The sequence below is a fragment of the Tachyglossus aculeatus genome, chromosome 21 (genome assembly GCF_015852505.1).
Source record: "Tachyglossus aculeatus isolate mTacAcu1 chromosome 21, mTacAcu1.pri, whole genome shotgun sequence".
Lineage (NCBI taxonomy): Eukaryota > Metazoa > Chordata > Mammalia > Monotremata > Tachyglossidae > Tachyglossus > Tachyglossus aculeatus.
The window spans coordinates 30016205-30029541 of NC_052086.1; the positions used below are offsets into that span (position 1 = coordinate 30016205).

General features: G+C 44.5%; 1 protein-coding gene across 1 annotated transcript in view; it reads left to right on the top strand.

Annotated features, from left to right (window-relative positions):
- Window positions 1-13337, top strand: part of TMEM132C (transmembrane protein 132C) — a 206642-nt gene that overhangs the window by 73315 nt on the left and 119990 nt on the right. The window contains exon 2 of the mRNA XM_038763698.1: window positions 7685-7868. Coding sequence (XP_038619626.1) covers window positions 7685-7868 — 184 coding nt within the window. The remainder of the gene's footprint in view (window positions 1-7684; window positions 7869-13337) is intronic.

Sequence of the window (13337 nt, forward strand, 5' to 3'; positions counted from 1 at the left end):
CAAGTGCTTAGTACAGTGCTTTGCCCACAGTAAGTGCTCAATAAATACAAATGAATGAGTGAATGAATTGTAGATCAGTGGTGGTAATGGTGGTAATCAATCAATCAATCAATCATATTTATTGAGCACTTACTGTGTGCAGAGCACTGTACTAAGCACTTGGGAAGTACAAGTTGGCAACGTATAGAGATAGTCCCTACCCAACAGTGGGCTCAAAGTCTAAAAGGGGGAGACAGAGAACAAAACCAAACATACTAACAAAATAAAATAAATAGAATAGATATGTACAAGTAAAATAAATAAATAAATAAATAGAGTAATAAATCTTTACAAACATATATACATATATACAGGTGCTGTGGGGAAGGGAAGGAGGTAAGATGGGGGGATGGAGAGGGGGGCGAGGGGGAGAGGAAGGAAGGGGCTCAGTGTGGGAAGGCCTCCTGGAGGAGGTGAGCTCTCAGCAGGGCCTTGAAGGGAGGAAGAGAGCTAGCTTGGCGGATGGGCAGAGGGAGGGCATTCCGGGCCCGGTGGTAATGGAGAGAACAACTCTCCAAAGGATCAGAGAAAAACTAAACCCCATTTATCAATCAATCAATCAATCAATCAATCGTATTTATTGAGCGCTTACTATGTGCAGAGCACTGTACTAAGCGCTTGGGAAGTACAAATTGGCATCACATAGAGACAGTCCCTACCCAACAGTGGGCTCACAGTCTAAAAGGGGGAGACAGAGAACAGAACCAAACATACCAACAAAATAAAATAAGTAGGATAGAAATGTACAAGTAAAATAAATAAATAAATAGATAAATAGAGTAATAAATATGTACAACCATATATACATATATACAGGTGCTGTGGGGAAGGGAAGGAGGTAAGACGGGAGGATGGAGAGGGGGACGAGGGGGAGAGGAAGGAAGGGGCTCAGTGTGGGAAGGCCTCCTGGAGGAGGTGAGCTCTCAGCAGGGCCTTGAAGGGAGGAAGAGAGCTAGCTTGGCGGATGGGCAGAGGGAGGGCATTCCAGGCCCGGGGGATGACGTGGGCCGGGGGTTGATGGCGGGACAGGCGAGAGCGAGGTACGGTGAGGAGATTAGCGGCGGAGGAGCGGAGGGTGCGGGCTGGGCAGTAGAAGGAGAGAAGGGAGGTGAGGTAGGAGGGGGCGAGGTGATGGACAGCCTTGAAGCCCAGGGTGAGGAGTTTCTGCTTGATGCGCAGATTGATCGGTAGCCATTGGAGGTTTTTGAGGAGGGGAGTAATATGTCCAGAGCGTTTCTGGACAAAGATAATCCGGGCAGCAGCATGAAGTATGGATTGAAGTGGAGAGAGACACGAGGATGGGAGATCAGAGAGAAGGCTAGTGCAGTAGTCCAGACGGGATAGGATGAGACCCTTATGTCACCCTTTGTTGGGAGAACTAGTGTAACCAGGTGGAAAGAGCACAGGCCTGGGAACCAGAGCATCGGGGTTCCAATACTGGCTCTGCCACTTACCTGCTGTGAGATCTTGGGAAAGTCACTTAACTTGTCTGGGCTACAGTTTCCTCATCTGTAAAATGAGACTTTAATATCTGTTCACCCTCCTCTTAAACTTGAGTAACCCACATGGAACAGGGCCAGTGACCAAACTGATGATCTTGAATCTACTGCCTTAAGTACAGTGCTTGAGACATAATGTTTAAAGATACCATTATCATTCATTCAGTTACATTTTTCATTCATTCAATCGTATTTATTGAGCGCTTACTGTGTGCAGAGCACTGCACTAAGCGCTTGGGAAGTACAAGTTGGCAACATATAGAGACGGTCCCTACCCAACAATGGGCTCACAGTCTAGAAGGGGGAGACAGACAAAAAAACAAAACGTGGAAAAGTGTCAAGTCATCAGAATAAAAAAAAGTAAAGCTAGATGCACATCATTTTGAGCACTTACTGTCTGCAGAGCACTGTTTGACATTCTTGGAAAGTACAATTCCACTTGTGGGTTCATTTATTTATTCTCATTAAAGTCTGTCTCCCCCTCTAGACTGTAAACTTGTTGTGGACAGGATATGTGTCTCTATATGTTGCCAACTTGTACTTCCCAAGCACTTAGTACAGTGCTCTGCACACAGTAAGCGCTCAATAAATTCGATTGAATGGATGAATAAAGGAGACAATCCCTGCCCACACCGAGCTTACAGTCTAGTAGGGGGAAGACAAACATCAAAACAAATAAACAGGCATCAGTATAAATAAATAAAATCATAGATATATACACATCAAAGCATGTAAACAGGCATCAATATAAATACATAGAATTATATACATAAATACATAAGTGCTGTCCGGTGGGGAGATCATAATAATACTATTATTATCATTATTATAATAATTGTAGTATTCCATAAAGGCCTTCTCTCCTTCAAAGATTCATTCAACCTCACCGTACCTCGTTCTCGCCTGTCCCGCCATCGACCCCCGGCCCACGTCATCCCCCGGGCCTGGAATGCCCTCCCTCTGCCCATCCGCCAAGCTAGCTCTCTTCCTCCCTTCAAGGCCCTGCTGAGAGCTCACCTCCTCCAGGAGGCCTTCCCAGACTGAGCCCCTTCCTTCCTCTCCCCCTCGTCCCCCTCTCCATCCCCCATCTTACCTCCTTCCCTTCCCCACAGCACCTGTATATATATATATATGTTTGTACATATTTATTACTCTATTTATTTTACTTGTACATATCTATTCTATTTATTTTATTTTGTTAGTATGTTTGGTTTTGTTCTCTGTCTCCCCCTTTTAGACTGTGAGCCCACTGTTGGGTAGGGACTGTATATGTTGCCAATTTGTACTTCCCAAGCGCTTAGTACAGTGCTCTGCACACAGTAAGCGCTCAATAAATACAATTGATGATGATGATGATTCACTCAGTTGTATTTACTGAGTGCTGACTGTGTGCAGAGCACTGTACTAAGCACTTGGGAAAGGACAATACAACAATCAACAGTGACATTCCCTGCCCACGATGAGCTCACAGTCTGGAGTGGGGGAGATGGACACCATTACAAAGAAATAAAGTTACAAGTGCTGCGGGGGCGACGATTCTTTCTTGGAAAATCCTGAGGCAACAGGGAGCGTTGGAGGCAGGCCCGAAGGTCAATCTTAGTACTCAACCCTTGATACGACCAGCTAAATGCTGGAGCCTCTCTCTAGCAGACAGTGACGAATGAAGAGGAGCATCAGTCTTTCCTGATCAAGGTGACTCTTCTCTTCCCTATGATCCCTCCAAACCCATCTGCTCTGGAGCTCTTTTCTCTATTTAACACACCTGAGGGGATTTAAGTAGCTGGCCAGGTGTTAAAGGGTTTGTTCCTTGTCAATTTGTAACTATCAGCCCCAGAGAGAAGTGTTGTCTCCCTTGGAAGGAGCTATTAATCACCAGCTTAATGGTATCTTTATTGGTCCTCCGCATATGGCGACTCAGGTGAAGGAGGTGCCTTTGCAGTTAGCCTGCCCGCCGGTGAATTCCAAAGTTGAACCCAATCTGGATTTATTTCACAGGGTGTCTGGGGCCCACGGACCAGATATCATGGATTACCGTATCTTGACTGGCAGGGAGATTTACGGAGAAGGAGCCGTGCAGGTAGAAGCAGATGGGCCTTGAATTATGAATTATTTGCCCCATCCGTTTTGGATGCCACAACTCAAAGCCACAATTTAAATGCATGAACTTGCACTCTGAGGGACCCAAAACCCTCCGAGTACTTTACCATCTTAGTGGCACCAGACACTGTTTTTTTCAATAGAAGCATCAGGGCAAGAAAATGCTGCAGTGGCATTGATCCACGGAAAAGCTGCTAATGCTGTGTTTCTAGACTTGATCCCTGCCCTCGAGGAGCTTACATTCTAGTACCAGGGACTGGTATTCAAATAAATTCGAGCTTAGAGGAAGTGACAAAGTCAAAGAATATGTTTGTAAGTGCTGTGGGGTTGGGAGTGGGGTGAATATCAAAATGCATAAGGGGTAGAGACAAGTTTTTACTTGTACATATTTATTCTATTTATTTTATTTTGTTAATATGTTTTGTTGTCTGTCTCCCCTTTCTAGACTGTGAGTCCACTTGTGGGTAGGGACCGTCTCTATATGTTGCCAACTTGGACTTCCCAAGCACTTAGTACAGTGCTCTGCACACAGTAAGCGCTCAACAAATACGATTGAATGAATGAATTTATGGACTTCCCTCTCTGAGAAGAGGAGCTCAAGGCAGCTCATTGTGGTTTGGGAATGTGTCCGTTTATCGTTATATTGTACTCTCCCAAGTGCTTAGTACAGTGCTTTGCATACAATAAGCACTCAATAAATCTGATTGAATGAACGAAAGCACTCAAGCATTCTGGTGAGGCAACCCACCTTATACTGAAAGGAAATGGAGGGCTTATGGGGAAAAAGGGTTACTCCAACACCCCTCCCCAGTCAATGCTGAACTACTCAGAGAACCCCCACAATCTTAGTTTCTGTACTCATTAATAATGATAATGATAATAATAGTAGTGGTATTTGTTAAGCACTTACTATGTGCCAGGCACTGTACTAAGCACTGGGTGGATACAAGCAAATCAGGTTGGGCGTAGTCCCTACCCCACATGGGACACGCAGTCTGAATCTCCATTTAATAGATGAGGTAATTGAGGCCCAGAGAATTAAAATAGTGTGTCCAAGGTCACACAGCAAAGTGGTGGAGCCAAGGTAAGGATCCCTGAACTTCTGAGTCCCGTGTTCTATCCAGTAGACCATTCTACGTGGTTGTGGGCCCTATTGTGTCTACTAGTTCTGTTGTATTGTACTCTCCCAAGAGCTTAGTACAGTGCCCTGCACAGCATAAGCATTCAATAAATATCACTGATTCATTCATTCATTCATTCAATTGTATTTATTGAGCTCTTACTGCGTGCAGAGCACTGTACTAAGCGCTTGGGAAGTACAAGTTGGCAACATATAGAGACGGTCTCTACCCAACAGTGGGCTCAGATTACAAATACCGGGTGACGAATAAAGAGACTCCGTTTGGGGAGAAGTTTGGAATTAGGGGGCGAACGGTGGGGAAGAGGAGGACTCCAATTCCAAATCCTAAGAATTCTGGCCTGATCCCAGAGAATAATAATAATATTAATGGTATTTGTTACGTGCTTACTGTGTGCCAAGCACTGTTCTACATGTGTGGGAGAAAACCAACCCCTTCTCCTATTGCTGACTGCTGTTTCCATCCCCGGTATCCCTTTCTGGATGCTCAAAGCCCCAACTCTCCTACTCCTCCCTCCTCAGATTCTCCCCATATCTCTGCTTCCTGTCTTAATGGGCAAATACGGGAGCAGTGTGGCCTAATGGAAAGCACGGGCCTGAGAGTCCAAGGACCTGGGTTCTAATCCCAGCTGGGTGATTTGAGGCAAGTCGCCGCACCTCAGTTTCCTCACCATTAAAATGGGGATTCAATACCTGGCCCCCCTCCTACGTAGGCTGGGAGCCCCGTGTGGAATAATAATAATAATAATTGTGGTATTTGTTGAACATTTACTATGTGCCAGGCACTTTCCTAAGTGTCGGGGTGGTCACAAGCAAATCAGGTTGGGCACGGTCCCTGTCCCGCATGAAGTTCACAGTCTTATTCCCCATATTACAGGTGAGGTAACTGAGGCACAGAGATGTGAAGTGACTTGCCCAGGGCCACACAGCAGACCAGTAGCAGCGCTCAATAAGTGTGATTGAATGAATGAATAACCTGGGGAAAAGTGAAATTATTTAGTGAAGGCTTCCTGGAGATGGGATTTCAGAAGTGCTTTGAGGATGAGGGGAACAATGGTCTGGTGGATATGAAAGGGGAGGGATCTCCAGGAAGGAACAAGGGTCTTGGCAAGAAGTTGGAAGTGGGAAAGAAAAGAGTGAAGGAGGTATAGTGAGTAGATAATAATAATAATGGCATTTAAGTGTTTAATATGTGTGAAGTACTGTTCTAAGCACTGTGGGGGGATACAAGGTTATTAGGTTGTCCCAAGTGGGGCTCACAGTCTTAATCCCCATTTTACAGATGAGGTAACTGAGGTACAGAGAAGTTAAGTGACTTGCCCAAAGTCACACAGCAGACAAGTGGCAGAGCCAGGATTAGAACCCATGACTTCCGACTCCCAAGCCCATACTCTTTCCACTGAGCCATGCTGCTTCCTCTAGATGACCTGAGGAAGAATGAAGAGTGTGAGCAGGGTGTAATTAGAGAAGGGAGGGGATAAGGAATGGGAAGAGAGCTTACGGAGGGCCTTAAAAACAATGTCCAAGAGTCTCTGCTTGATGCAGGGTAGAATGTGAAACCAATGAAGGTTTCTGAGGAGCAAAGAGATGAGTGCAGAATGGTGTTTATCTTCCCTCCCAAACCCTGCCCTCTCCCTGACTTTCCCATCACTGTTGACGGCACTACCATCCTTCCTGTCTCACAAGCCCGCAACCTTGGTGTCATCCTCGACTCCGCTCTCTCGTTCACCCCTTACATCCAATCCGTCACCAAAACCTGCCGGTCTCACCTCCACAACATCGTCAAGATCCGCCCTTTCCTCTCCATCCAAACCGCTACCTTGCCGGTTCAATCTCTCATCCTATCCCGACTGGATTACTGCGTCAGCCTCCTCTCTGATCTCCCATCCTCCTTCAGTTCCCACTTCAGTCTATTCTTCACGCTGCTGCCCGGATCATCTCTATGCAGAAACGCTCCGGGCATCTCTCAGACTCACGATTGAGTGAATGAACGACTGTTTTAGAAAATGATGCTGGCAGCAGGAAGAGCTACTGCAATTGGTGCCATTCTTCCCCATTAAAGCCTCCTTTTCTCATTTTCTTGGATTTTCAGGACATCTTATGAAATGAATAGAGACAGAGTTCTTCTGGTCAGAATATTCTTAGCCTCTTCTAAAACCCACGTGTCAGACACCTTGCAAGCAATTCCCAAGCACTTAGTACAGTGCTCTGCACACAGCAAGCACTCAATAAATACGATTGAATGAATGAATGAATTCCTTCTGTGCATTAATGCCATGTTTTGCATATCTCTGCCACTACTCCTACTAAAACTTACCTGCCAATGATCGGGTCTACACATGCCCAGTAGATGCCCCAAAATAAGATGCCCCAAAATATACTTTGGCTGAATTATATGGACATTTCAAGAGGTTGGGATGTGGTTTTTTTTCTCGGTAAATATGGGGAATTCAAAGCAAAGTGTCCTTTTAGGCCTTGATGATCTATATAATTTACTACCCTGGTAGATTGTAAGCTACTAGTGGGCAGAGCTTATGCCTATTATATTGTACTTTCCCAAGTGCTTAGTATAATGCTCTGTTCATAGTAAGCACTCAGTAAATACCATTGATTGTTTGACTGATTGATGTGTGGGCCCAAGCTATATTGGGAGAGTAATAGAGGACTTTTGGGTGAAGTTCCCCCGGAGTATAAAGTTATATGCAATATGTTAATCTAATCACGCAGAATAAATGATCCAAAATCTTGCAGTAAAGGTCTCCTAGGGGTGTCTCCTTTGATATAAGAAGTTCTTCCTTAAGTAGCTCCCTATTCGTTTAGCCTTTAAATGCTAACACTTTGTCTTGTTCAAGAAGAGTCATTTTCAGAGAGAATCTCTCTGATGCCATCTTGTGTCTCCTTCTTTATACAGGAGCAATAGTCTTTTGAATGAAGTCGCGCAGATGAACTTTGAAATAGCCAGTTTCAGCAGCCTGTCTGGGACCCAGTCAATCACATGGCAGGTAGACTACCCTCGGAAAGGCACCACTGACATTGCTATCTCAGAAATTTTCATCAGCCAGAAGGACCTCGTGGGAATTGTCCCGCTGGCCATGGTAAGTCATTTGTTATTACGGAATTACTGGTATCCAGCCTCCCCTCTGCCCTCCCACCTCCATTGTTTCAGAAGTCTTGCCTTCTTAGAGAGGCCTACTCTTTGCAATAAGAACCACCCACCAATCTAAGTTGGCTGCACCTGAGGAGAAGGGAAAGTATCCCTGTTATGCTCCAACATTTATGCTGCCTTTAAAGCCTTCTCGGTTTAGGCTGATCAGCCACTGTGGTTAATAATAATAATGGCATTTGTTAAGCGCTTACTATGTGCAAAGCACTGTTCTAAGCACTGGGGGGGAATACAAGGTGATCAGGTTGTCCCACGTGGGGGCTCACAGTCTTAATCCCCATTTTACAGATGAGGTAACTGAGGCTCAGAGAAGTTAAGTGACTTGCCCAAGGTCACACAGCAGACATGTGGCAAAGCTGGGATATGAACCCATGACCTCTGACTCCAAAGCCTGTGCTCTTTCCACTGAGCCACGCTGCTTCTCTGGTTAAGCTGGGACAGTCCCAGACTTCTGTTGGTGCCCTGCGTAACTTCAGAAAAATCCTAAATATTAATTAATTCATTCATTCAATCATATATATTAAGCACTTACTGTGTGCAGAGCACTGTACTAAGCACTTGGGAAGTACAAGTTGGTGACATGTAGAGACAGTCCCTACCCAACAACGGACTCACAGTCTAGAAGGGGGAGACAGAGAACAAAACAAAACATGTGGACAGGTGTCAAGTCATCAGAATAAGTAGAATTAAAGCTAAATTCATATCATTAACAAAGTAAATAGAATAGTAAATATGTACAAGTAAAATAAATAGAGTAATAAATCTGTACAAGCATATATTACAGGTGCTGTGGGGAGGGGAAGGAGGTAGGGCTGGGGGGGGATGGGGATGAGGAGAGGAAAAAGGTGGGGAAAATATTCCAATCAATCAATCAATCAATCAATCATATTTATTGAGTGCTTACTGTGTGCAGAGCACTGTACTAAGCACTTGGGAAGTACAAGTTGGCAACATATAGAGACAGTCCCTACCCAACAGTGGGCTCACAGTCTAAAAGGGGGAGACAGAGAACAAAACCAAACATACTAACAAAATAAAATAAATAGAAAAGATGTGTACAAGTAAAATAAATAAATAAATAAATAAATAGAGTAATAAATATGTACAAACATATATACATATATACAGGTGCTGTCTGGTCGGATTTTCTGGCACTGACCTCCAGGGACCTTTTTTTCTATGATATATTTGTTAAGGACTTACTCTATGAGAAGCACTGTTCTAAGTTCTGGGATCAATACAAGCTAATCAGTTCAGATACAATCCCCATCCCAGGTGAGGCTCACAGTCCAAGTAGGAGGAAAAATGGTTATTTAATCCCTATTTTGCTGTTGAGGAAACTGAGGCACAGAGATGTTGTGACTTGCCCAAGGTCGCACAGCAGACACGTGGAGGAGCCAAGGTTACAACCCAGGTCCTCTGGCTCTCGGGCCTGTACTTCAACCACTAGGCCATTTTGCTCCCCGTGCTTCCCAAATCCTGGGATGCTCAATTCACGATCAATATAATTCCCACTGCATTCTCACATATCATCTCTCTAGCCACCCTAGCACTTTGAAATGTATTTAAATCTAATTCAGCCCTCTTGTAAATATGTCCACTCAATTTATTTTTACTCTAATGAGTGTCTCTCTTGTTACTGTGTAAGCTCCTTTAATTGATCAATCGATCAATTATATTGAGCGCTTGCTGTGTGCTCTTTGTGGGCAAGAACTGTGTCGTCTCACTATTTGTACTTTCCTAGTGCCTATTGTGGCACTCAATAAATGCTACTATCATCAATCATATTTATTAAGCGCTTACTGTGTGCAAAGCACTGTACTAAGCGCTTGGGAAGTCCAAGTTGGCAACATATAGAGACAGTCCCTACCCAACAGTGGGCTCACAGTCTACTACTACTTACTGCTAATATGGCTGACACAGAAGTCTAGGAAATTTGAATCCCAAACTTTCTCCTCCTCCTTCCCCGTTGTCCTGGACAGTTGGGTGGAAGAAGGCACATAAACGAGGCCTGGTGGCTCCATGTTCCATTTTTCAACAAAGATAATGTTTTGTTGTCTGTCTCCCCCTTCTAGACTGTGAGCCCATTGTTGGGTAGGGACTGTCTCTATATGTTGCCAACTTGTACTTCCCAAGCGCTTAGTACAGTGCTCTGCACACAGTAAGCGCTCAATAAATACGATTGAATGAATGAATGAATGATAATCCTAGCTACATTCCTCACACATTTACTACCTGGAAGGATCTTTATATCTTTGGGCGAAAGGCCTTTAATAATAATGGCATTTATTAAGTGCTTACTATGTGCAAAGCACTGTTCTAAGCACTGGGGAGGTTACAAGGTGATCAGGTTGTCCCACGTGGGGCTCACAGTCTTCATCCCCATTTTCCAGATGAGGGAACTGAGGCCCAGAGAAGTGAAATGACTTGCCCAAAGTCACACAGCTGACAACTGGTGGAGCCTGAATTTGAACCTGTAACCTCTGACTCCAAAGCCCGGGCTCTTTCCACTGAGCCATGCTGCCTTTGAGAAGTGGCGAAGCCGTGTGGCTCGGTGGAAAGAGCCCAGGCTTGGGAGTCAGAGGTCATGGGTTCTAATCCCGGCTCCACGACTTGTCAGCTGTGTGACTTTGGGCAAGTCACATAACTTCTCTGGGCCTCAGTTACCTCATCTGTAAAATGGGGATTAAGACTGTGAGCCCGACGTGGGACAATCTGATCACCTTGTATCCCCCCCAGTGCTTAGAACAGTGCTTTGCACATAGTAAGCGCTTAACAAATACCATCATTATTATTATTATCCCTCTCATTTCAAAGAAGAGACCCTTTTAGATTGGGGAGGGGCAAAATTCTAACATGGAGGTGGCAGGGAGGTGCTTTGGGCTGGAGTCTTGCAGTCTTCTGTTTTGATCCTCAATTTAATCAATCAATTGTATTTTTTGAGCACTTGAGTATGTGCAGAGCACTGAACTAAGCACTTGGGAGAGCACAGTAAAACAGGATTAGCAGACACGTTCTCTGCCCAAAGCAAACTTACAGTCTAGAGGGGGAGACAGACATTCATGTGAATAAATATTTTATAATATATAATTTAAAGATATGTACATAAGTGCTGGTGGGGGTGGGGCGAATGTCAGATGTCCAAAGGTCACAGCTTGAAGTGCATTCATTCATTCATTCACTCATTCATTCATTCAGTCATATCTATTGAGCACCTACTGTGTGCAGAGCACTGTACTAAGCACTTGGAAAGTACAATTTGACAACAGATAGAGACAATCACTACCCAACCTTGGGCTCACAATCTATAAGGGGGAGACAGACAACAAAACAAGTTAGATGGGCATCAATAGCATCAAAAATAGAGACATAGAATTATAGATATATATGCATCATTTCAGACTGTGAGCCCACTGTTGGGTAGGGACTGTCTCTATATGTTGCCAATTTTTACTTCCCAAGCGCTTAGTACAGTGCTCTGCACACAATAAGCGCTCAATAAATACGATTGCTGATGATGATTAATAAAATAGAGTAGTAAATATGTACAAATATACACAAGTGCTGTGGGGCAGGAAAGGGGGTAGAGCAGAGGGAGGGAGTAGGGGCGATGGGGAGGGGAGGAGGAGCAGAGGAAAAGGAGGACTTAGCCTGGGAAGGCCTCTCGGAGGAGGTGAGCTCTCAGTGGGGCTTTGAAGGGGGGAAGTGAGCTAATTTGGTGGATGTGAGGAGGGAGAGCATTCCAGGCCAGAGGAAGGACGTGGGCCAGGGGTCAACGGCGGGACAGGCAAGAATGAGGCAAAGTGAGGAGGTTAGCAACAGAGGAGAGGAGTGTGCGGGCTGGGCTGGAGAAGGAGAGAAGGGAGGTGAGGTAAGAAGGGGAGAGCAAGCTGGGAAAAAGCTGGGAAAAATCAGGGAAGGCCTCTTGGAGGAGATGTGACCTTAGTAATGCTTTGAAGGTTGGGAGAGTGGTGGTCTGACCTATAGAGAGGGGGAGGGAGTTCCCGACTAGAGGCAGGATGTAGGAAAGGGATCGGCAGCAAGATAGATGAGGACGGGGGACAGTGAGTAAGCTGGCACTGGAGGAGAGGAGCATGTGGGCTGGCATGTAATACGACATTAGTGAGGCGAGTCAGAATGAGTGCTTTAAAGCCAATGATAAGGAGTTTCTGTTTAAAACCAAACAGATGCAACAAAAGAGAAAAAAAAAGTCATAGAGTTGGATTCCTCTCCATCTGCAAACTTCCTTGTGTGTGCCTAGTTTTGTACATTTTGATAACACTTGGCAAACACAATTCAATGCGCTTTTAGAATCCTTTTGGCTGTGATGTCAAAGCAAAATTGGCTTTGCCAGCAGGATAATAGTAGATAAAGAGAATGTTCTCCATTGTCTGTTAGCTTATGCCCTAAATCTAGCCAAGATGCTTTCTGTATTTAGACATGAAGCATTAACTGAGTTGATTATCTGGCATTTCATTGTACCGAAGTGAGAGACAGAGAGAGTCAAACTTCACAGTTTATCTCTGCCAAGAATGAAATAGCAACCAATATTCTCTGTCAAAATGAAGACCTACAAATGTACCGACAGCTGAAGCTTGAAACCGTGAATTAGATTGCATTTCTTAGGTATAGTCATTCGTTCATTCAGTTGTATTTATTGAGCGTTTACTGTGTGCAGAGCACTGTACTAAGTGCTTGGGAAGTACAAGTAGGCAGCATATAGAGATGGTCATATAAGTATGCATAGTGCATGCAAAGAAGTGAGTATGTTTACAAAATAGCTTCTAAAAACATTTTTTTTCCTCACATTTCCCTGTTTCTCTTATGGAAGAAGGGTTAGAAGAGCAGAGAATTATACCTAATTACAGGGTAGAAGAAGAGGGCTATGTAAAGTCTTCTAGGAATTGTGATTTAGCCCCTTGGGTTGAGAAGAGGTGTGTTGGGCAGATATACTAGTATGAAAACTGGGAAAGGCAAAACTCTCAGTACCATTAGAGGGTTGTGGTTGGAGATAATGATCGTAGGGTTATCAGTGGAGGTTATCTAATTATGAAAGACTGAAAATACACCTCTCAGCAAAATAACCTGGCCTCAGTTACTGAAGCAAGCCGCGTGGCCCAGTGGAAAGAGCACAGACTTCGGAGTCAGAGGTCATGGGTTCAAATACCGGCTACACCAACTGTCAGCTGTGTAACTTTGGGCAAGTCACTTAACTTCTCTGGGCCTCAGTTACCTCATCCGTAAAACAGGGATTAAAAACTGTGAGCCCCCCATGGGACAACCTGATCACCTTGTAACTGCCCCAGCACTTAGAACAGTGCTTTGCACATAGTAAGCGCTTAACAAATGCCATCATTATTATTATTATTAAGCAAGGCCGTTGGAGTGTCATGAAGAGATA